Source organism: Macrosteles quadrilineatus, unplaced genomic scaffold, assembly GCF_028750875.1.
Source record: "Macrosteles quadrilineatus isolate MER2022 unplaced genomic scaffold, UCM_ALF_1.0 Scaffold_8__2_contigs__length_117827958, whole genome shotgun sequence".
Classification (NCBI taxonomy): domain Eukaryota; kingdom Metazoa; phylum Arthropoda; class Insecta; order Hemiptera; family Cicadellidae; genus Macrosteles; species Macrosteles quadrilineatus.
In genome coordinates, this window is record NW_026542601.1 from 109,841,808 (window position 1) to 109,866,149 (window position 24,342).

Sequence of the window (24,342 nt, forward strand, 5' to 3'; positions counted from 1 at the left end):
TAAAAAACTGTCAAACCTTTTATGTGCTTTGAAACAAGGAAATTTTCAGTTAACGAATGTCACCCGCATTGTCAATGTCATAGTCCTAAACATTATTTAACACATTTTCCTAATTTTTTGCTAAATGTTTAGTAAAGAGATCAAATAACTTGTTAGTAAAAATGATAAAGGTTTAGGTCTACGATTAAAATATGAGTATGCGTGTTAATGGTTAATATTCAAAAGATAATAGTGTTATTTTCTAAATATAACTAAACCTTTAACAAAATATGCCTATTTTCATAGTAAATTTAAATTTTGGGCTTATTTGTAGTCCAGTCAAGGAATGAGGTGTAGAGTGCGTGAGCAGGTAACTAAGCGATTCCTTCAGAAACTTGTTCAGGGGGCTTAGGGTGTTAACATACCAAAAGTCCTGACTCCTAGGTGGTGAGCCAGGGGGTGGAGGGGGGAAAAAGGGGGGGGAAAAAGGTACGCATTTTGGGTTTTTTGATTATATCTCGAAAACTATCAACTTTTTGTACACTATAGTAAATTATAAAATTGAAGAAGATTAAATTTTCTACAAGAAAAGTATATAATGTGTTTATTTTGGTTCAACAGATTACGAGTTATAACTTATTTAATTGATATCTTATTAAAATACTCCTTCCATAAGAAATACATGTAAATTAGTATGCGAAATGGGGCGAATCCTATCCGCCCAAAGGAAATATAACTGATATTCTGGAAATATTGACAAAATTTCCAGTGATTTGACACTTTAATCATGAAATTTTGTCAAAAATTAAAGCGAGGGTGAGCGTTTAAAAATGGGATGATTTAAGGTTTTTTTTTTTATATTTCCAATAAAAAAACACCAAAACTCGAAATTTTGTTACCTCGCCCTCGCCTTAATTTTGGATCAATTTTAATGATTAAAGTGTCAAATTACTGGAAATTTTGTCAAGATTTCCAGAATATCATTTATATTTCATTTGGGCGGATAGGATTCGCCCCATTTCGCATACTCATTTACATGTATTTCTTATGGAAGAAGATTTTAATAAGATATCAATTAAATAAGTTATAACTCGTAATCTGTTGAACCAAAATAAACACATTATATACTTTTCTTGTAGAAAATTTAATCTTCTTCAATTTTATAATTTACTATAGTATACAAAAAGTTGATAGTTTTCGAGATATAATCAAAAAACCCAAAATGCGTATCTTTTTCCCCCCCTTTTTCCCCCCTCCACCCCCTGGCTCACCACCTAGGAGTCAGGACTTTTGGTATGTTAACACCCTAAGCCCCCTGAACAAGTTTCTGAAGGAATCGCTTAGTTACCTGCTCACGCACTCTACACCTACTTTTGGATCGTTCATGGACTGGACTGTTGTTATAGTTTAGGAAATCATTTTAGGTAAAATATTTGTTCCACAAAAAATTAAAAAAATAAACGTAGCTGGCCTACAGCATTTTTAAAAACAATAACATGAAAAAGACATAATGAGAATAACATAATAACAAGGCAAAATAGTGTAAATAAAAACTCAACTATCACGATTATTTTTAATATTGCTTAAAACGTAATATTAAACCTATTCTTATGGTTATGATTGATTAAACTTAATTTTGTATGGGAAATATAGTATGTATGATATCATCATTTAACGTAACAAAAACCTGCCATGTATTTAAATAAATACGACTCTAATAATTAGAAGTGATTATTTTGAATTAATGAGTTGTATGGTTAAATAATAAAGGTTTAATATTGTATCAATCAATAGCTTCACAGTTGTAATAGTTGTAATAAGTTGTAATAGATACCATTGTAAAATACAAAGTAATTGAATATGTTGTGTAATAATAATACGTTCTAGTAAAAATTATTAATGAAATCCGAAAAAAAATATAGACGAAGATCATTCGAAACATATATTGAAAAATTATTTACTTCTCTATAAAAAACTTTTAATTAGCTATGGATTATTAACAATAATTATTAAATATGATTAAAGTTTCCATACAAAACTGTATTTTGAACTTAATTAGTTTGGACTAGTAGTCCAGCAATAAGTTGGTTTCCTAGTATAAAATAAACTGCATGTCATAACAAAAACAGGAGATATAACCGTAATAAACAACTACAACAACATTTCATTTTACTGAGAACTATTTTTCTCGTGACAGCGTTTATCCTTTGATAAATCCCTCCAATATAAACTTGGATAATGTGTTCTACCGCCTCAAAATGTCTGGTTTATGTAAATCATTATTACGTTTTCCTGTTTGATAGAACTTTGTCCTCAAAAATTCATATTTTCCTTATTTTTACAAAACAGGTAGTCCATGAAAAATTACGCAACCTATTATTTATGTAAAATAGTATATTTCATCACTAGGGCGTAAAGTGACTCTTTTTGACCTGAGCTCAAGTTTCAGAAAATAAGCGAGGGTTGAAAAGGCACTTTTTCCCCGTGTGTTTAACTATATGTTTCATTGTATTACATCATTAATGAACAAACTAAGCTAGAAAACAATAGTATATTACGTTACTAGTCCTGAAAATAAGTGTTTACCGGACGAGTGTGGTCGTTCCCGTGCGAGACGAAGTTGAGTACGGAATTACCATACGAGTCCGGTACACACATTTTGTACGAGTTACGTACGATAGTTTACGCAACACTACTAAATCCGTACAAATCCTTATATATTTCCACCAACTAAAGTAATCAAAGTCACTAGTCATAACCTCTAAGAGAGGTTATGTTTTTGTTTATAACCACTCATTGCCACCTAAATACAGTATAATCAGCTGATTGGTGTCCGGTAAAACGCATTGCAGTACAGTACAGTAGTACGCAATTTAACCCCATTTGAATAAGCTGGCGGCAAACACCTGTTTTCTGGACTAAATCCTTGCGTAGGAAGTTCGTCAATATAATATAGTGTGTCGTAAAATACTTTTCATGTAAAGATGTCCTCTCAAAAACGACTTCCAGCTTGTTTTTAATTCTGCTAATGTAAATGAGCAGCTGTTTGGTAAGGGATTCAATAGTTTAGTCTATTACGATTGTGTTACCGGTACTTTCCATTATACCATCAATATGCCGAACTATTGTCAAGAATGCAACAATAAGCTAAAACCTAGCCTAAATCAATCGATCAATAATTTAGATCCATGCGGTTGCTTACAATCGTAATTTACAACTGTTTACAACAGCTGACATTCACTCCCTAGGGACTAAAAGGCTTTTTACTCCCTATACTAATTTAGAACCGCAACGCTATAATTTTTTTACTTAGGTATGGATAAAGAATTATCAACGTGTCAGATCCTCGTCAAAAAAAGCTGCACTCATAGTTACAGTTATGTTTCGTTCAAGTAAGCAATACAAAAGAAAGCCAAATAAATTGTCTTGATATATATCTTAAGATTAATCGTTTACTCCCTTCTATTGAAAATATTAAATTAAAATCATAGTTTATACAAGATCGATATTCTCAAGCCTCAATGTATGAACCTAATTTCAGGTAACCTATTTGAGGAGGTATGTGCTTCAAATAGACAATGAGAATATGTCCTACTTCAGCGATGAAATAGCTTAGCCGTATGAGCTCAATGAACATCAATGAATTTGCATCAACAATTTGCATTCTTCGTGAAGCCGGTTAAAAATTAATATTTATAAAAGATTATTTATTTGAAATGATGTATTCTGAATAAATGTTTCGAACGCATAGCCAGATCTCTTTTGTGTAACAATTATCATTCGTTTATTATTTCTATACACTCTATAATTATCATAAAAACATAATTGCTTGCCTAAGTAGACATTCCCTTATTCTCTATCGGCAGTATTGATCAAAAGCGTATTCAAACTGAAATCGTTTGATAATAATAAAACAAACTGCATACGGTTGAAGAATTCCCTGTTATTAGGGTATGGTATTAAAAATGTAGAAACAAATTGTACGAAAAGAACACTAAATGTACTAAGATTGGAGAAAAATAAAAATTAAAAGAAAATTTTTTAATTTACTGTAAGTTAGTTTATTTTAGAATTGATTCCTTCCCGCTTTATTTTGTAGCTACACTACCAAAGGTTAAACTAATACCCCCTCCACAGCAAACCTGCAGACTAAGAGAATTTTAATATTCCTAATTAAGTTTTACTAAAATATTTCCATAAACAAGACATATCTATTATTTTATGTGCGTAAATTTGGTGCTACGGAGAAGGAAAGTGTTCTTTTTAGTAATAAATTTTAATATTATAGGATGAAAAAAATTGCCAAATTTGATAAACGTATATCCAAAAACAAGTAAACTATAACAGTTTTATTTTTCTTCATTAAGAATAACTTGCTAATTAAAATGTACAGTTTTAATTTCTACGTTAAACTTAATTGTACAACACTTCAACATAAAAAATGATTTTTTAAGCTCCATACGATAGCTGTAATACAAATTTGATATTCCCATGTTTTATAGGGGAATAAGCCGTTTCCAAGACCCGATTATTTTAGTTTACAAACCCAATTTAGTTTAACTCACCCTACACCTTCAACCCAAATTTCATCAAAATCGGGTCAAAATTACTCAATTCATCGCGTTCACGGACACACTCACACATACATATAACAATTTGAACAAATAGTGCTTATGGCCTCTGGGGACATCAAAATGAAAAAGTATATAGGTCCCGGGGCTTGGTCTTACCGTGCCACCTACGGTAGACCTAATAACTACTTCCCAAGGGTAATTCTCTAAAACCCAAGGACACGTTGCTGAATGTCACGCGAAGTTTTACTAATCAGGTAATCTGACCATTCCGTGTTGCTGAGATTTACAAATTCATTCCGCGCATGTTGTAGAACTATAGAGTACTATAGAGAAGTATTTATATTTCCATTTTGTTTTGAAGACACACAGTAAGTTGTTGAGGGGGTCAGTAGAATGGTCTAGATCGAAGTAGTGGCCTAGCAACGCAGAGAGACAAACATTATCACGCACACACAAACAAGCACACGCACACACACACACAGCTGCACCACGACTTGTCAATTTTGATGTGATAATCACGTTCTCTTTATATCATAAAGGTAAAGCTTAAATAGCCCAGTTTGAAACGTAGTACTCTATAATGTTTTTACATAAACATTTTTTATGATTTCCTTTATACGTTGATTTTATTCGAAAAATTAAAATTACTTTAAAAAGTAATGAACACTTTTGATTAAATTATATAGCCATGATTTATTAATATTTTTAAAATTAACTTTTGATTTGAGTAAACAGTTTTACAAATAACATGAACATTCTTTACCATGCATGCATTTCAACAGATAATTTAAGTTGACCTTATCCAAATTCCGTGAGTATTAGGATTCGCTTTTATACACTAACAATAATGGTTACAGTATTTTGATATTCAGTTGACTGGTTTTACACCAATAGCTTTTCTAAATTCAATGCACAGAATTAAAACAGTAAACAAATTAATAATTAGTTGAATATTTAATTAAAACAACAATCAACTACGTACAAACCGATCTGTCACTGAATACTGAATATGACATCAGACATGAGTCAATGTATGACTGGGTATTGTTCATGCCAGTCATGCTAATGAAATATTAATAAATATTTGTGCATCGACATTGGATTTCCTTCTTATTGACTGTCATTGAATTTTGGTTACTAAAGTAAACATCCCGACTCTTTAGGCCAGCTGTTGCGAATTTTCTTGTTCAAATATTGTAGAATGTATTTGAGTTGGTCTCAAATAGAGTGCGCTGTCTGCAAAATACTATTTACTCCAGTAATTAAAATCCAATTATTAAATTGACTTTTAAATTCTTAAAGAAAAATAAAGATGTGATTACCTGCATTTTAAATATAATGCCAGCTACTAAATAAACAAATCTTTATTTACAATAAATTATTAACCCAATTGTAGATACAAGATGGATTGCAAAAGAGATAAGCGGTACTGTATTAAAAATGTTGTTTATTGTTTATCTTATTAGGTGAGAAAATGTAAAACAGGTTTTGCTTGAATCCGAAGCTCTAGTCTAATTAATTTGGTTTGTAAAATAGTTTTAATAATAAAATACAAAGGTCTTAAATGAACCAGCTTACTTTGATCACTGGGTTTTTAATAAATGGTCCTGACTAATGAAACATCAGGCTTTAGTCAGTATAAGAAAGGTACAAAACTATCTCACTTATTCTACTCCTTTTATTCATATCTGGGTAAATATCACCTTTATTTTCAGTGTGGTTGCCATGTCATAAAGGTGTTATACTGTAAGTTATAGTCAATCGTTAGTAGTGTGCACTATGGTAGTTTACGGTATGAATCATATGCATAAACAAATGACGTCACTGACCCTAATATATACCGAATATGATACCATTGACTATTTGATGATACCAATAACCGTAAAATCTGGATTGAACAGATTTTTGACGATTCAATTTAAATATTAAATCACCCACAAGTTTCAGACCAGTGGCGTAATTTTTATCTTAATAAATCTTAGTGGATCAATTAACGAATTGGCGTTTATAGTGTACGGTAATGATCGTATTTAGCTATATTTGCCTGTAATATACCACACTTAAATCACTGTTTAGTGTAATAGTTTACATTGTTTCATGATTCGAGTAGCTTAATGATTCGGTTTTACAATGAATTTGAGTCAAAGTATGGACAACTTAAATCCTGTTCTAAATTAGAGTTTCTATTTTTTAATCAGTGTCCAAATTTAACTAATAATGTTTCGAGTACACCCGTCATAGTACAATTAAATGTTTGATCAAATTGGCGAATAGATTCTTATCAAACATGATATTTTATTGTTTCATTAAATTTTATGATGAATTATTTCGTCGTATTACTTTGTCACTACAACAAAAACAAATAGTTCGAGAGACCTTATTCATATCGCAGATTAATGAATTCATTGTACTTCTGTATACGATACAATGATAACATTATTGCTACTGACGTTTGTATTGAGTCTGGCAGTTATGTCAGAACCCATACAAATGTCAACGTCAGAAACAATATCCGAGAAAATTGACGGTAATTGATAGTATTATGCAGTGAAACTGTTGAAGTTGGCAGGACTATATATAGTAGCTAGTAGTTAGGTAATTAGGTAGGTGATTGTTAGGTTTAAATTGGGAATGACACATGATCCTTCATGTAACTATGTCTGTGTGTGTGTATGTGTGTAGAGGGGGGGGTGAGGGGGGTAACTGGAGCTATAAATGACAAATCATATAATCAGTGGCAAGCCTTTGATGCCACTTCGAAAAGGATTAGTGGCGTAAATTTTGAAAAGATGGATTATAATAACGCAGCCTTGGATTTTAAAATGTAAAGAGAGACACTTTTAGAACACACTCTTCATTGCTGACAGGCCAAAACTGATTATATATTTCATCCAATAGTCAATGGTTACATCCAATCAATAAAATATAGGATAGTAATAAATTCGACATTGATTTTTAATACATAGGATACAAGTATGAACGTTATAAAACAAAATTAATCATAAATATGTATTTGCACAATAGTTATTAAACATTGATTATTCTAGTTCTACCTAGTTGCGTTTTAAATAATATTCTTGTTGGTATATGTGAAGAGAATACATTGCCAATATGCAGAAGGTCTTTGATTCTAGAAGATTAAAATGTAATGGTTAAGTTTAAAATTACTGAGTATATTTAATCAAGCTATTTCATTGACACAATCTTTAAAATTATCTTTTTCAACATTCAAGCATGTTTGTTTAAAAAGATGGGGTAACTAACAACCCCATAAAAACGAAATCAAGATTTACTTGATCATTTACTTATTTAGGGAGTCCATAAGTATAAAATTATAATAGCCTAGACTAGTCCACAAAATGCACATCTAGGGAACTAACTGATTTCTTTTGGTACCAAATAAGTATCAATAGTATATATAAATTAAAAAGATAATTAAAAGGAATGGAAATTCATTTACTCGTATTTATCAATTATTGTAATATGATTTATAATTGAGTTTGAAAATTGTAATTTCATATTTCTGTAAAAGTGGGTTTAGTAAATGCTTAGTTTTCAATTAGTTACTTAAATGTTGATTGAAGGTGTTTCAACAGAACGAGAAGTGAATACAAATTCTCTTACCCCTTCCAATCTTCTTAAGTGCTCCTGGTAAAATAACTTACCGCATTGGGTTGCAAGAAGAAACATAAAGGTTTAATGTGTGTATATGTACTAAAACTTAAAACAACTGTTATTTTCCTAAATTCGTTGTAGACGATGTTTATATTGATCTTAAAGGAGTGCAGAGTTCTCATATATATTATTTATCCTTTGCGTCAGACTTCAGCGCCATGCAAATTGAGCTTCAATTCTTAACATACAAACACGCTGAAAAACTAAAAAAATATATTGCATTAAACATTATATCTTATATTTTTAAGTGTTGTTAAATAATCGTATTACTAGCTTAACAGCTGGGGAGCGAGTTGGTCTAGTGGGTAGAGCGAAGGACTTCGGTCCCGGGTTTAAATCCCGTCAAATCACCAATGGATTTTATTTTATTTATAATGCCACAACCCCTAGGTCCAGTCTGAAGGAATGTGAAAAACAATCCCAGACTCGTACCTAGTTACGACAAAAAGTAACAAAATCTGTATGGAACCTTATGACGAAATTTCGGGTTGAGAGACAAAATTATATTTTAAAGCACGTGTTTGTCGTCTCACCTGAAATTCTGTCACACCTTAAATTTGTCCAGATAGCTTAGCCTACTATGAGATAGTCCAGGACTCTAACGTGTTCGTTAATTAATTAGCGTTTCGAGTTTATTGGCTCAGAATTAAATACAACAATAATGCTTACAATGTTAAGCTTACCTTTAACAAGTGCTCATCATAGCCACTCGAAAAATATGTGTAGTTAAATTTAGAATTTTGAATAAATTATCGAGAATGCGGATGACCTAATTAATTAGAAACTTAACTAAAACGTGAATCGGTCGTTATACTTGGTAATCACCAAAGTAAACGTGTCGGGAAAATTAGACTCGGTCGATCACCAGAGTCGGTACGGGGTTTCTTAAACCAAATTTACGTAGGACGGTCCGGGGTAACGGGGTAAGTCGTACGTAAACCGTTCTGGCAACTTAACTGATTTCCGAAGCTGGTTTAAGACAAAAGGTAGTGTGCTCGTACGTGAAAAGGCGTGCGGGTTGCGCGCAACTGCGGCACAGTAAAATAAAAATAATAAAACTTCTCTATGAGATTAAACAAAATAAATTCGGTAGCACACTAACCTGATGACTTAGGATTCTACCAGGAACGGGGGAAATCTTTAATTGACCACAATTTAGGAGGTTATATACTGTTGGATTGTCTCCAAACAGCAAGCGTACTGACGGTTCGGTAGCGGGTGGACGACTGACCATGAGATCCGCTCTTCTCGTCCTTCTTCGCCATCGCCCCTGGCGGCGGGGTAGGTAACTAGCGTCATCCCCTCTACGATGACGTAGGACCCTTGCCCCTACGATGCCGCTGACAACGCGGGCGCGGCTTACCCCGAACGTAGACAATTATAATATTTAATATGAAACTTTTAAAAATCGGGTTTTTACCCCTTGACGGGTTTTGGGTCGTTACACCCCCTTCTTACTTCGCAGAGAAAAAAAGAAAAACGGAAAAAAAGAAAAAAAAGAATACCCAAACCTAGGGTATTGTCGGCATCTGCCGCGAAGCTCACTCGAGCGTAAACAAAACAAAATTGAAACTACTTAAAACGGGCACATCGTCTCAATATATTTACTTCATCGTCCGCAGCTTCTTCGTGCGGACCCGGAAAAATGTTCCATCTCCCCTGAACACCTTCATCCTCTGATTTTTCCTTCGCCGCCTCGTGTCTTCCATCGGCAAATTGGACAGGAGGTCGCGCACCTCCTGTGGCACTGGCCGGTTAGACGATGCAGTGGTGAACGGGGTGTGAGGCGTATCTGCGGGAGCATTGCGACGGTTGGCTGGGGATATCTCCACCAGCACGACCGTTGTAACCGCGGGTCGATGGGGTGGCTCTTCTTCCTCCTCGCCTTCCAGGTCGGACGTGACCTTCTCGAGAAGCCCGAGTTCGTTGGCTAGGCACGTCTCCAGTCGCTTGCCCTGGTCATTCGACAGCCTACTCACTGCAGCTACGTCGTTGGCGGGTCCGGAACATTCTCCATGACCGCGTTCTACAGTGAGTTCAAATCGCACCAAGCCGAGGTCTTTAACTTGCGTTATTCCTAAAACTAAATCGCAAGCCAATCCCTTCACATGCAACGCGTCCCATTCGTGTTCGAGTCCACCGAATAATCCGCGAACTCGGTATCCAGTCGTGATGTGAGACAGCATGCCATTCGCCATTCTTATATCGACATCGCTGTCTATAGGCGGGACCCCTCGGGATTGCAATAACGTTGCGAGACGGTCACCAACGAGGCTGACCACGGCGCCGGTATCCACGAGGGCCCTAAACGGTCGACTGAATATTTCTACGGTTACGAAGGGTCTTGTGTCGAGGGAAACAACATCGTGATTGGTAGAGACGGGGAAATCCTTTATTCGTTGGAGCCATGCGCTCCATTGTTGGGGGAGTTGTGTTTCGGATCGGGGATTTGGACTCAGCCGCCCCCTCCTTAGCTGAATCCTGTGTGCGTTTCCCGCCTTACAATTGCATTTTGCGGTCGAGACGCCTTTTGTTTTGCAATAAAAACACTTCCATGTTCTTGGTTCGGGGCAGTCGCGGAACAAGTGTCCCATACGGTCACAATTCCAGCAAACGTACTGGTTGTTGACGTGGACGGTTTTCTCCAGTGCCACCCCTCTCACACTCGTGTGGGAGTTGGGCACGGATAGGGTTTGTGCCTTGGATCGCGAACTCGGTCCTTGCCGCGCGCGGTCGTACCTCTGGTGTTGCGGGTAGGACCGGGAGCTCGGTTCGCGCGGTGGCTCAGCAGTGACTGCGGCGTTATCGACCGGACGTTCAGAACGCCTTCGCCCGTGGTACGCGGTTTCAGGAATGAGAGAGATAGCCGGAGGGGGTGGTGGACGAAACGTGCTCTTATCCCTAACGTAGGACTCGTACTCCTCGGCACGCTTAATCAGTTCGGTCAGAGTCAAGCAGTCCTGGCGTCGAACCATAAGTTTGTATTCGGGTCGCATATTCGTGTAAATCAAGTCAATCTTATCGTGGGACGAAATGGATCCTCTCCTTCGAATTAGCGTGCTTAACGCGACTACAAAATCTCTGAACGGCTCCTGGTCACCCTGTGTCCGCTTACGAATCTCTTCGTCCAAGTTACGGCGATAACCGAGAGGTAGATATTGGATTTCGAAATGGCTACGAAAATCCTGGAAATCGGCCCACGCTTCCCGGTTATTGCGGTACCATAACAAGGCGTTACTAGTCAACAGTTCCGGCAGAGCCCTGAAGACCTGGTCTGGGGCTAAGGAATACGCCTCCATTAGCTCCTCCAAGCGTTCCAGGAACGATACCGGGTCTTTGCGACCGTCAAAACGAAGGTTCCACTTACGAACGACGTTGTAAATGGAGGCTCCGTCTAGCGATTGGCGGCCTGAGGGGCCAGCGTGGCTCGATGGATCGGCATCTCGCAACTCGCGAGTTGCCGAGGCGTTAGGACGTGGTACCGCACCGTAGCACAGATCGGCATAATTCGTGGTAGGGGGTGCGGCGTGAGCGGGAACCGTGTCGGTCGCGTAGTGTCCCGTGGGAGTCGCGTCGTTTGACCTCAAGGTATTCACCATTGAGGCTAGGACCCGTCTCACTAGCGTAGAGTCCGCATTCGGTGACAACCCAAGTATCTCCCGTACACTGTCACGTTCGTCGAGGGCGGTATGTACGCCTAACTTGTCCTTAGACGCGTATTCCAACCCGTAATTCGCCGGCGGGATATTAAGAGTGCGTGGAGGTTCAACGGTCCGGTAGGGTTCGGTACGGGTAATTGCGGAGAATGGCGATCGCCAAAAATCCACAAAACTGTTCCTAAGTTCATCTGCCGTACCTGCCGTAGAAAGGCCGTATTTACTCATCTCATTCTGCAGCTCCTCTTTGCTCAGTCTATAAATCCACCCGACGCGCGGTTCGTCAAACGGTGTGCGCGGCACGATCGATTCCGTAGACCCACGAGTGGTAACGGCAGTGGCAGCGGTGGTCGCTGTAGCGACATACGTTGAAGTGGTGACGGCAGTTGTAGTGGTAACGGTGGGAGCGGTAGTAACAGCGGGAGTGGTTGTGACGGCGGGAGCGGTTGTGACGGCGGGAGCGGTTGTGACGGCGGGAGCGGTTGTTACGGCGGGAGCGGTTGTTACGGCGGGAGCGGTAGCAGTTGGCGGTGGGTCATTGTTTTTGCGCGGGGGCCTTTTCCCCGATTCATCTGGAGTCAGCATATACATAACTGGGAAAAGATAAGTCCAAAGGCGCAAAAATAATTCCCAAGGTGTCATTTTTTAATTATTACTAGGAAATACAACAGTCGACGATAATGGTTGTTGTCGGAAAAATACGCAAAAGACTGTGTAACTGTCGTAAGGCTCGTCGCTAATCGCAAATGTTCAGTATAATATTTAAACCACTGATACAATACCCCAACAATCAATGTTTACAATCGCAAAAAGTAAACAAAGTTCCGATAATACGTTAGCCTAATGATCGTTGTGAACTAATTGTTACTGAGCAATACAATAATATGTTAACCAACAATATTATTATATCACTAACGTGTACGTAAACCGTCGTAATTAGGCTCAATCCAAAATATAACAATCCTGTGTTATTATATTAAACAATGTTATTCCCTGTGTGTAACAATATTAAGTGTATTACAATACAATAAAACTGGTGTATTCTAATTGCTGTTAAATATTAGGACGACCAGAAGTATAACAATATGTTAATCAACAATACTATTATAAAACAGTTATGATCCCAAATATTTAACGCACGTCGGTTTCGTTATAAATACTATGCAATGTAATGGATGTAAATATTGTTAGAAATAAGCCCACTAGAATTGAAAGAACTACGGGGAAACTCCAATAACAACCGTTATCAAACAGCTGATCGGGCCGCTCTTATCTCTTGCCCATTCATACAGAGAACAATAGGCAAGCGCAACACTAGTGAACTGACAGGTCGACTAGCCTTCTTAAAGCAGAACAATCCTTATAGAATATTCGGAATTAAATCGAAAGGCAGTGTTAACTATTTCCTACTTAAATGATTATAATCAAATAACAATGAATTATCAGAGGAAATGTATAAACACTGGTATAAATTAATGCGGTGTATAAACGGTTAAGTTCGAAATCAATTAAATTCCAATAAATATCCTGTAATTCTATTACACAAACGTAGTACGTTAAACAACAGTACTGACGTTTAATCGTATCTAGTTCTACGGTATAAAACCAATATTCCACTGTAACGTCTCGTACACAACACTGATTATGGTAATGTTCGTATGTGTAATATTTATTAAATTCTGAGCCAAAACAATTAATTATCGACTATGCCTTCGGGCGCCATAAGATATCGTTAACATTCAATTGTCCCTGTTCGGATCGCCATTTGATATGACGAAATTTCGGGTTGAGAGACAAAATTATATTTTAAAGCACGTGTTTGTCGTCTCACCTGAAATTCTGTCACACCTTAAATTTGTCCAGATAGCTTAGCCTACTATGAGATAGTCCAGGACTCTAACGTGTTCGTTAATTAATTAGCGTTTCGAGTTTATTGGCTCAGAATTAAATACAACAATAATGCTTACAATGTTAAGCTTACCTTTAACAAGTGCTCATCATAGCCACTCGAAAAATATGTGTAGTTAAATTTAGAATTTTGAATAAATTATCGAGAATGCGGATGACCTAATTAATTAGAAACTTAACTAAAACGTGAATCGGTCGTTATACTTGGTAATCACCAAAGTAAACGTGTCGGGAAAATTAGACTCGGTCGATCACCAGAGTCGGTACGGGGTTTCTTAAACCAAATTTACGTAGGACGGTCCGGGGTAACGGGGTAAGTCGTACGTAAACCGTTCTGGCAACTTAACTGATTTCCGAAGCTGGTTTAAGACAAAAGGTAGTGTGCTCGTACGTGAAAAGGCGTGCGGGTTGCGCGCAACTGCGGCACAGTAAAATAAAAATAATAAAACTTCTCTATGAGATTAAACAAAATAAATTCGGTAGCACACTAACCTGATGACTTAGGATTCTACCAGGAACGGGGGAAATCTTTAATTGACCACAATTTAGGAGGTTATATACTGTTGGATTGTCTCCAAACAGCAAGCGTACTGACGGTTCGGTAGCGGGTGGACGACTGACCATGAGATCCGCTCTTCTCGTCCTTCTTCGCCATCGCCCCTGGCGGCGGGGTAGGTAACTAGCGTCATCCCCTCTACGATGACGTAGGACCCTTGCCCCTACGATGCCGCTGACAACGCGGGCGCGGCTTACCCCGAACGTAGACAATTATAATATTTAATATGAAACTTTTAAAAATCGGGTTTTTACCCCTTGACGGGTTTTGGGTCGTTACACCCTTCCCGTTTATAAATACGTCTTACAGGAGACAACATAATTTATATTCTAGCCTCGAATGTTATGGGTCAAATTGGAACACTGGAAGTTTGCAAACTTTCATCTTGCTATAAAAAAATGAAGTTTGCTTTGTTAGCTCGCATCTTGGTAGCTTCAGATGAAATGGCAAAAAGGATCTGTAATGTACTGTAGTATATTTACATCTTATCAAACGTTCCCTAGGTGACGTCACTGCACAACGGATGCCTGAATAGTAAAAAGTCAGCAGACAGACTTAAACTTGTATTACTTACTTCAACATATCTGTATAACTTACAATTAAGACGGGTTCTCCGGTCAGTTCAAGATGGTGGCTAAACATGCTAACTTTTCTGAACATGATTTGTGAAACAGTGTTGACCGTATGTGAAAAATCGAAATGATTAGTATACTAAATTGACGACAAACTAGTTAAATGCTGATGCTTGTAAAATAATGTGCCTGAAGTGGAGTACAGATTCACCTACGCATCACAGAGGTTAGGGTTAACCGGTAGCGTTGCAGCAGTGCTAACCACAGTGTAATGGGTTTTGGTAATCAAATCTTTGAAACTCGTTTGGATATCTTCACATTTATCTTGATCCACCTTCACATAACCAACCTCAAATCAAGGAATCACCCAATCACCCAAATTAAGGAAAAATTAAAAATGTTCATAAAATAAGGTAAACTGAGATTGATACACTTGGTACACTGTGGTTGTTTACATAACTGACTTATTTTTATCTGCCGATATATTCAAAATCAAATCTTCTTAAGTTATATAGTATCTGAAAAGTTATTTAACGGTTTGTAAAGTTTTATTGACATATAATATTCGGTTTGTTAACTTCCTGTGGCCTAACTTATGCCAACCACACAATGTTAACTATATGTTATACAAAGCAGCCACAAAAGCAATTAGTAGAGCTGTCATGGTGGTTTGCGTCAGGGTCATGACGTAATAGAAGTTTCACATCAGCTGTTGTGTTAATGTACACACTAGACAACAATGCATCTCTACTGTGCAAGTACAGTAGTTGATATGGGGTTGCAATGTGTAGTGAGAACCGCATGTTGGATAAGTAATTATGGATTGAACTGTTATGTTGCTTTCCAACTTTAAGTGTAGATTTGGTTAAGGGTTTTCTTCATGATGCATACAACGTTTGTTTTTAATATGTATATTGAAAGATGAACGTAGTATTTTGGTTATAAGATTCGTAGCACCGATTGATCAAATACAATACAAAGTTTTCTTTATCCATAGGGTAAAAAAACAATCAGCTGTAAAGAGGGCATCAGCTGTGAATTTTATCACTGGTACAGACTGAATAAAAAGATTGACTGCGGTAGCAATAGTTGGTGCAATGTATGTACTATAAGATAGAAGCCATCATGGGAGCTAAAAAGATCAACAGTATACAAATTTTTGTGTGTGAATTAGATTAAATCACATTGGGGTGTGACAAATTGTTAATAGCACGGATTATACATTAGTATTTTTAGTATCATACTAATTTTCATCTTGATGGTTGAACTGAAGTTATAAATTAGTACTATGTATACGGTCTCAGGTCCTCTGATTTATCAGACGAAAATCCATATATTCCCATAACTCCCCAACCACTTCCTCTAAATGTAAAAAAATAAAACTGTGCGTTAGATTATTCATGTAAAGGTATTATCAAATAAGAAACTGTTTATTAAAATACCATTCTCACTGTTTTTCGAAATAACCTAAATAGGTTTGGGATCAGTCTAATTATTTGTGGAATTTTATGTTCTAAGATGAAGTAGGTAAAAATAAACAATAACAAAAATAAATGTGAAAGGCTTATAAACTAAATACCTATGTAAACCCAAAACATATTATTCAGTCTTACTTTATGACGTTCTTGTATATGTCTTGAAGAGATTAACAGATAAGTACACAGCTGTTTTTCTATCAAAAGGAATGATATTTTCTACAGGTACAAGGGGTCAGGTAAAGCTACTATAAATACAAAAAAATATTCAATCTATTTGAAATTTAATATGTTTTAGGTGGAACTTTTAAAATTAAAACTATTAGTTTTTAATATTGATGATGTAAACGTTTAATAAGCTACTTGTGTACCTGTTGCTCGAATTCGAGCAATTGCTAAGTATTACAGGTTACTGGCGTTTTTTTAAAACGAGTAACATTAAAAATTTCCGATGACTTTAAAAGAGTCGACTCAAAGATTATGGAAATATTCACGATGTACATAACAGTTCAATATAATAAACATTTCTTGTAAATATCTTATAATTTTTCAAAAGCTGATCTTATTTTTTTGTGTTTTCTACAAATGATTCCACTCTTAGCCGCGTTAGGCTGTCCATAATAACGATTATAAAATCTAAAAAAAAATAACATTATTTCTATTTCTTCTTCTTGGTGGTGTACTACAGTATGACTTTCCTATGTTTCCATAGTTGCAAATCGGCTCTTTCAATGATTGCACAAATTCAGTTTTATTTTTAGTATATCAAATTGTCCAGGCTTTCTCGATATTTTTCATTGTAATATTTACACCAACCTAAATTCAAATAGTTAATATTTAATTTCAACCAAGTCAATAAATGTTTGTAGCACGCATTTCCTTAAATTGCAACTAAAATATCAACAGCAATTAAATTATCCAGCTGATCATAATGTAAACAAATATGTTCTTCATAAGGATAACGTGGGAACTTTAAAAGCCACTGGGGCAGAGGCCAAGGACTTTAAAAAAATATAAGGTCAGTTTGAAATCTACACACCTAAAATGATCATTTTGGTATATAATATGTATGGTTAAATCTAAAAACAAAAAAGCCTTATATTTCACAAAGTTTCATGTAGAGTATTAATAATATAGATTTTAAATGTCTCAGCTTAGTTACTGAATATACACTTATGCAGTAAAATCTCATCTATGATAGGATCTGTATATTGTCCACTGTTTCAACAACACAAAATTCACAAAATTCAAGTAATTTTCACAAAGTAAACGTTTACAGTAGAAAGACGTGTTTAAGTTGATGTGATTTATGTGATTTATGAGACGGTCAAGAGCAATAATCCTAGTTTATATCAGACTTAACACCAGCGAAGGTAATCCGCAAAGGAGAATTTGTCCAGTGTAAAATACTCTGCATTGTGGGTCATTTATAATAGAAAGGTATTTAGTTTTTATTTCAACAACTATTTTTTTCATTTATGCCAACGCTAATTTAGTATTAAAAAATTCTGAATCATGTTATCCTGATAAAATTATCCCTTTTTTACTCCTGATTAATGTATAGTTTCAGGATTACTACACTAAGGATTTGACATAAATAATATACAACTAGATGTTGAATCACATAAAAGGGTATTGAGTTGTTATTTTTATAGCAAGCCCAATAACAGTAACTTTGTACTACTTTGTTGGCATCATAAAATATAATATTGTTATATATATGTATATGAAAGAAATAAACATATAATTATATTTATGTTGTGGCACAACCTTTTCTAGCAGCGGCAACAACCTTACGAAACAAATTCAAATCCACCATCAATAACACAATCTAGGGTAAGTTTCACTAACTTTTTGGTAGAGTTTATAAAAGAGTGTTTACATTTGGTGCCTATAATGGTATTGATTCTGTAACAACTATTGAATACAACAAGTATTGTTATTTATCAATTCAACAGCTTACACTATAAGAAGTATTTATTTATGTATGTAGTTATATTACACTTAGAATTACTTAACTATATATTTCTCACAAAGTCAAGAGACAATACAAATTATTTAGTTTACTTTTTGAAATCAATTAAGCACTTAATCTGTTACAATAGCTCTTGACTTAAGAGTTATAAAAACCCGTTTACTGCCCTACTTCAACATTTTATCAGATGCCCAAAAAGGTTTGGGATTGTAAAACAAAACTGTTAAGAGTAGTTTACATTTGATATGCACCAGGTAACTACAGTATTATTTAAAATCTAATCTAGATAACATGTTGTATGAGGGCAAAACTGTACCAGATATAAGTTGTATTCAAAACGTAGCTTAGAGTATTACCAACGAATGTATGCATAATAAAATCAAACCACGCAATAAAACAACTAGATTTATTCTTTAGAAGCTAGAAATCGTTTGATAATAATATTTATTTCTTCAGTTATTGGTTATGATTTATATATTCTGCGATTGATCTTTATTTGACATTGATAAATAAACCCAAGGAACTTTGATACTGGCTGAGCGGTTTTATTTACTCTGAGAGGAGTTTAAAGTTTAAACTTTAGCCCTTGTTTGTAGCTCTAACCTTGTTTCAGCACTTTGCAAAAGCCTCACCATAGCCTGAATATTAATAAGGGATGTTTTCTCTCGCTAGTGATGTTATTTTTCACCTCAGGGTGAATGTTTCTAAACATGAGGATAATTAAAACGTAAAAAATGTAAATAAGTTTTGATAAAGCACACTGCCATGATGAAGACAACTAAAAAAAAAACTAAATGAGAAATTAAATAATAAATACTCTTTGTAAATGATTACAGTAAGTGAATCAATATATAAAGTAGTGGTGACGTATCCATCCCCACACCCTGTATTGTAACTTAACATATGATTAATCCACAACACAGACCCAAGAATATTAACCACACAAGTATAACTTCATTGTTCTTTCAAGCCCTTGTTTGTGGTATTATATGGTTTGACTTACAGCATTAATTTGAATTCAGATTATTTTAAGCACAAAATACTGTTGATTCTTTAAGTCTTTCGTTTGAAAAACGCATGATGAATCTGCTTTGTTCGCTACCACATATAAATTATATAATAAATAACACGTACTAATACTCTCTTAGCTCCTAAACATAATAACTTACTTTTCAATAATGCAACATAAATCTCTTTTTCCTTATTATATTTTACTAAGCTGCTGCAAATTTAAATTTTCAAAACATCATAAAGTGTTATAAATTCTACTTTTATTCCATGGAATAGTAGGCAAATAACACTTTATTTCCTTCTTTATTACATGAAAATCAACAGACCTAGGAGGAGAAATCACAGGTGCTCAAAATGAAGATAATTTGTTTGTTGATATCAGAAAACGTTTTGGAACTACTTTTGTTTGAGAATAAGCCTGTTTATCCTGCATATATTTACACTTTAGCTAAAACGTCTGGCAAGTTTTGAGATTATTTTGCTACACGTCCAAATTAATAGGGCAAATTAATTATTTTTGTTGTAATTAATTCAGTTCTATCAAAATAATAACAAAAAATTAAGAAGGTAATAATATTTTTGATTATTTTATTCGTGCCAATAGGTTATTGGCTGCTAAGGGAGGGAGTAAAAATATTAATGGTTGGTTTAATTTCAGCTAGTTCTTTAGTATTAAAATAAAAGGTTTGTCGTAATCTTAATCAAAAATCAAAAACAAAAAAAGTTGAAACATGATTTTAAAAGTATTTTTAAGACTAATGACGTGATGGGAGAAACACTTAAAAACGTGTCAAGTATAATTAGCTTATAGTGATATTTTATACAGTGAGATGTATATGAAGTACCGATGACAATAAAAGCCGCACAACCTCCAGATATTTCCGAGGCTGTATTTTCTTAGATAAGGTAATTATCTTCCCGTCATCACCTGGATTTACTTTAATATATTCTTAGACTGTTGTATCCCAAAAGTAAGCCACTTTAAATGTATTTAATATCAAAACATGCAGTAATTTATTTGGTTAAACTGTCAAATAATAAACTAGTTACATTGTGGTTTCTTGTATAATTATTACAAAGTAGTAAAAAAATAGTTAAACAATTCATCGTATATTATGAAAAATATGGCAAAAACATAGTTGTACAATTAATAGATCATTTTATATTTAAAATATTGATCCACTTCGTTATTTGTGAGTCTTGTTGTTATAAGTACAAATTATTACGTAATATGACAGGAAGTGTTCGCACAAATACAGATTCGTTTTTAGTAAAACAGGATATTATGTAATTATACAGAAATTGTATCTTATTTTTCAAAAGGCAAATTTTATGTTCAGGTATCTTAAACCAAATTCATATCAAATAATAAAACATTTTAAAATTGGTAATACGATTGGTATAACGTAAAGCACTCTAGGATTTCTAGAAAATGAAATGTACATAAACATTTCAAAATATATTTTTCCTGTGTATAACATAATATAGATACCGTGAGATTACCAATAACACAAATTACGATTAAAATGCTCTCTTTTAACAAGAAAATTGAATAACTAGCCAAAACTTAATTTGCAAGCATGAAACTAACTAAATTTCACCACTCAGTTGAATTTAAGCTTATATGTCATTGTTTGAAAGTCATTGGGTTTTATTGACTTATCCAGCAATACTGGTGCTTTTGTTGTCACAAATATATCCTACGCAGCTCCAAATAATAAAACAAGTCGTGGAAGTCAACTATTAACTTATTTATTTCTTTTATACCCAAAATAACTACGTTTTTGCAGGTGTTTGTGGATATTTATTTCTTTTATACCCAAAATAACTACGTTTTTGCAGGTGTTTGTGGATATTTATTTCTTTTATACCCAAAATAACTACGTTTTTGCAGGTGTTTGTGGATATTTATTTCTTTTATACCCAAAATAACTACGTTTTTGCAGGTGTTTGTGGATGTTCAAAGCTAATATTTCCTATCGTTAAAACTAAGTAAGGTATATAGTGAAGGTTAATTCCATTTAATTGGTACATTTCTTTTTAAAATACCTTATTTTTTTGCTTTAAAACGTAAACGGGGCTTAATCTTACGATTTATCATAAACTATAAATTAATTTAAATATTGCAAGTAGTTTTTTTCTTATTCCACCAAGAAATATAAATTTATTATTCTGTGTAAACTGTTCATGTATTTTTTATAGATAGTGTGGCTTAATGCTAAACTTAACGAAACGTGGAAAAATATTCACCGTGTGGAAGTTTCGAACCTTAAATACCAACAAGTATAGGTACAAATAATTTATTCAACATTTTTATTTATTCCATGTCTTACTTATAAAGAGTCAATATGGCTTTTTGCTCAACACATTTGATAAAGTTTGGAAGTGAATAACTTCTAAATTTCATTTTGGAAATTCATTTTGGAAACCCAAATGACTTGGGTTTCATACGCGGAATTATTGAATTTACATAATCTTGTTCAAGTTAATACATACGAGTAGTTTGGAAACAAACTATTGATCTTCTGAATAACACAGTGGATGACAGTCCTCGCATTCAAACCTGGGTTGGGAGTGAGCCTGTCTTGTGCTAGAGCTCGGGGCTTCGGAGCCTGAGGTCCCGGGTTCAAATCCTGCCAATCACCAATGGATTTTATCGAAGTGAAAATGCCATAACCCTCTAGGAATATTCTGGAGCAATGTGTAAAACAGTTCCGAGCTAGAACTTAGCGTCCTAGGATGTGGTGGTGGAACATAAAAAAATAAAATTAAAATAGGTAAGGGTTTACCCTTGGCCTTGAAAGCGATTCTTTCTGGATCCAGTAAAGTTGTTCTATAAGTAATAAACCAGTTTCTTTGATCACTAGGTTTTTAATAAACGGTCCTGCTGAGGAACCAGCTTATCTTAGTCTGTAATGATGCTCTCATCTTGTTCATTCTTTATTAATCTTTGTCTTAAAATACAAACCTTTGTGTTAAAAAATAGGTCGACATAGTAACAATCCAGACTTGGAAACTTACTTAAAATGTAAAACACAACTTTAATGATAAAAATGCAAAAATGAAACATACAAATGCCAGTTTTAGTTTCACAAAACTTTTGATTACTCCCTGGACGGTGAGCAGACTGTGGGGATGAGAGGGGGGGGGGGAGTTAATCAGACCCTCCCCTAAGGTATAATTTAACGCTGCAAAGTTGACTAAACGTATAGTTAATATTATGTGCGGATTAATTTGTAAACTCAAACACTCTTGACCTATAAACTATTTAACAGGGTAAACTTCAATCAAGACTGTTTGTAATTGACTGTAGTAAAGTTCTGAGTAAATTTATGTTTGGTTATCTAGCCTAGCATAAGCTGAACTATCATGATCGAGTGTAACCTAACTTTTGCGATGATTAAAGGTCTGTTGATTGCTTATCTATGATATGTAAGTATTCAGTTCCCATCGAAAAAGTATTTTTCTGACTTACTTCCCTTATTCCTTCGAGACAAGCCCTCTTCCCCAAACCCTAAGTTATTTAGTTAAAAAGTGTTCGTTCCAATTTAAATCCGGTTGTTTGCAAAAGCGTAACCATTTACACTTCTAATACACACCAATTGTAAAACAGATGAACTAAATAGGAGATGGAGATTGGCAGTAAACATACATACTTATATATTTTAACCAATTTATAGAAATGTACTGATTACAGTAGCTTAACAATTACTGGCTTCTTTCTAACAAAGGAAAAGGGTGGTATGTCAGCAGTTGTTGATTGTGGAAGGTTTGACTTTGGACAAAGTTACCATTAGTTATTTGGCTACTAATTAATGCTTTATAAATAAGGGTCTTCAATAAGCCTTTGTTACTAGAAAGTATATTATAAGGAAAGTTTTCTTTTCAACAGTTATACAATTATTGTGTTGTCCTAACTCACTGGCATCACAAACAAATAATTACCTGCAATGAAAGAAATTGTTCCTTATGTTTTGACATCCTTAAATCCATAATTAATGGCAAACTAGCTGCCATACCAGTGCTTTTCAAAACCCCTAAGTACTGTACCGCCTAATCCAAACATTTGTTAATTAGTTCGAATTTATTTTATTTATTAAAGCCACTAAATTTATGCTACAAAGTATAATCTACATTGTAATTATTCTACTCTTTACATAACTTAAACACTTTAATACATCGAAAGCAGAGCCAGGGTTGATACAGCAACAGTTGTAGGGTCTTTTTATATTTTCATAATCAAAGACATAGTTTTAGAATAAATAGTCTTTGTTAAAGCTTTAGAATAAATAAACCTATCACCTTCTGTCAAATATTATATTTAATTTGATTGGATCAGCTGTCTGAAATTGTGAAATACCCCCGCCGCAGCAAACCTGCCGTCTAAGCGAATTTCCATTTGGCTGAATTGATTTTCAATTGGTCTATTTAAATAACATTAGGTTTAACGAGTACCTAGGTTTGCTGCTACAAGGAAACTAATAAATAGTGCGTTTTAAGTAAAATAATTATTGCTTAGTATGAAATGAATATATTTGCCAAGTTTGATCAAAAGATATCCATAAACAAGCAAACTACAACATTTTACAATATTCTCCATAAGAATGACATGGGAATTTTAAATATAAATTCTTTTTTGTTTTCTCCGTAACCAATAACTGTACAAAAACACTTTGATATACTGAATTGTTTGTTTTTTTTAAGCTTTTTAAGAAGGTTTAGAGAAAAATTGGAAAATTTTGTGTTTTGAGGGTCAAAAGTGAGAAAAACCTATTTTTACCCCATAAAACCCCCCATAAAATCCTGTTCCCATGGTCCGATCATGCTGGATCGCGAACTCATTCAAGTTTATCCCGCCTTACACCTTCAAACCAAATTTCATCAAAATCGGATAAAAATTACTCAAGTTATCGTGTTCACGGACACATATATATATAAATCTATATATATATATATCTATA

The 24,342-nt window shown here is 34.7% G+C and overlaps 2 protein-coding genes across 2 annotated transcripts in view; one reads left to right on the forward strand and one right to left on the reverse strand.

Moving 5' to 3' along the window:
• LOC129000655 (uncharacterized) overlaps positions 1-9,493 on the reverse strand; it is a 31,872-nt gene extending 22,379 nt beyond the window's left edge. Inside the window, exon 1 of the mRNA XM_054427615.1 lies at positions 9,434-9,493. Within this exon, the coding sequence (XP_054283590.1) occupies positions 9,434-9,493 (60 nt within the window). The remainder of the gene's footprint in view (positions 1-9,433) is intronic.
• Positions 9,494-15,036: 5,543 nt separating this feature from the next.
• LOC129001217 (uncharacterized) overlaps positions 15,037-24,342 on the forward strand; it is a 44,346-nt gene continuing 35,040 nt past the window's right edge. Inside the window, exon 1 of the mRNA XM_054428442.1 lies at positions 15,037-15,146. The gene's annotated coding sequence lies outside the window, so the exon portion shown is untranslated. The remainder of the gene's footprint in view (positions 15,147-24,342) is intronic.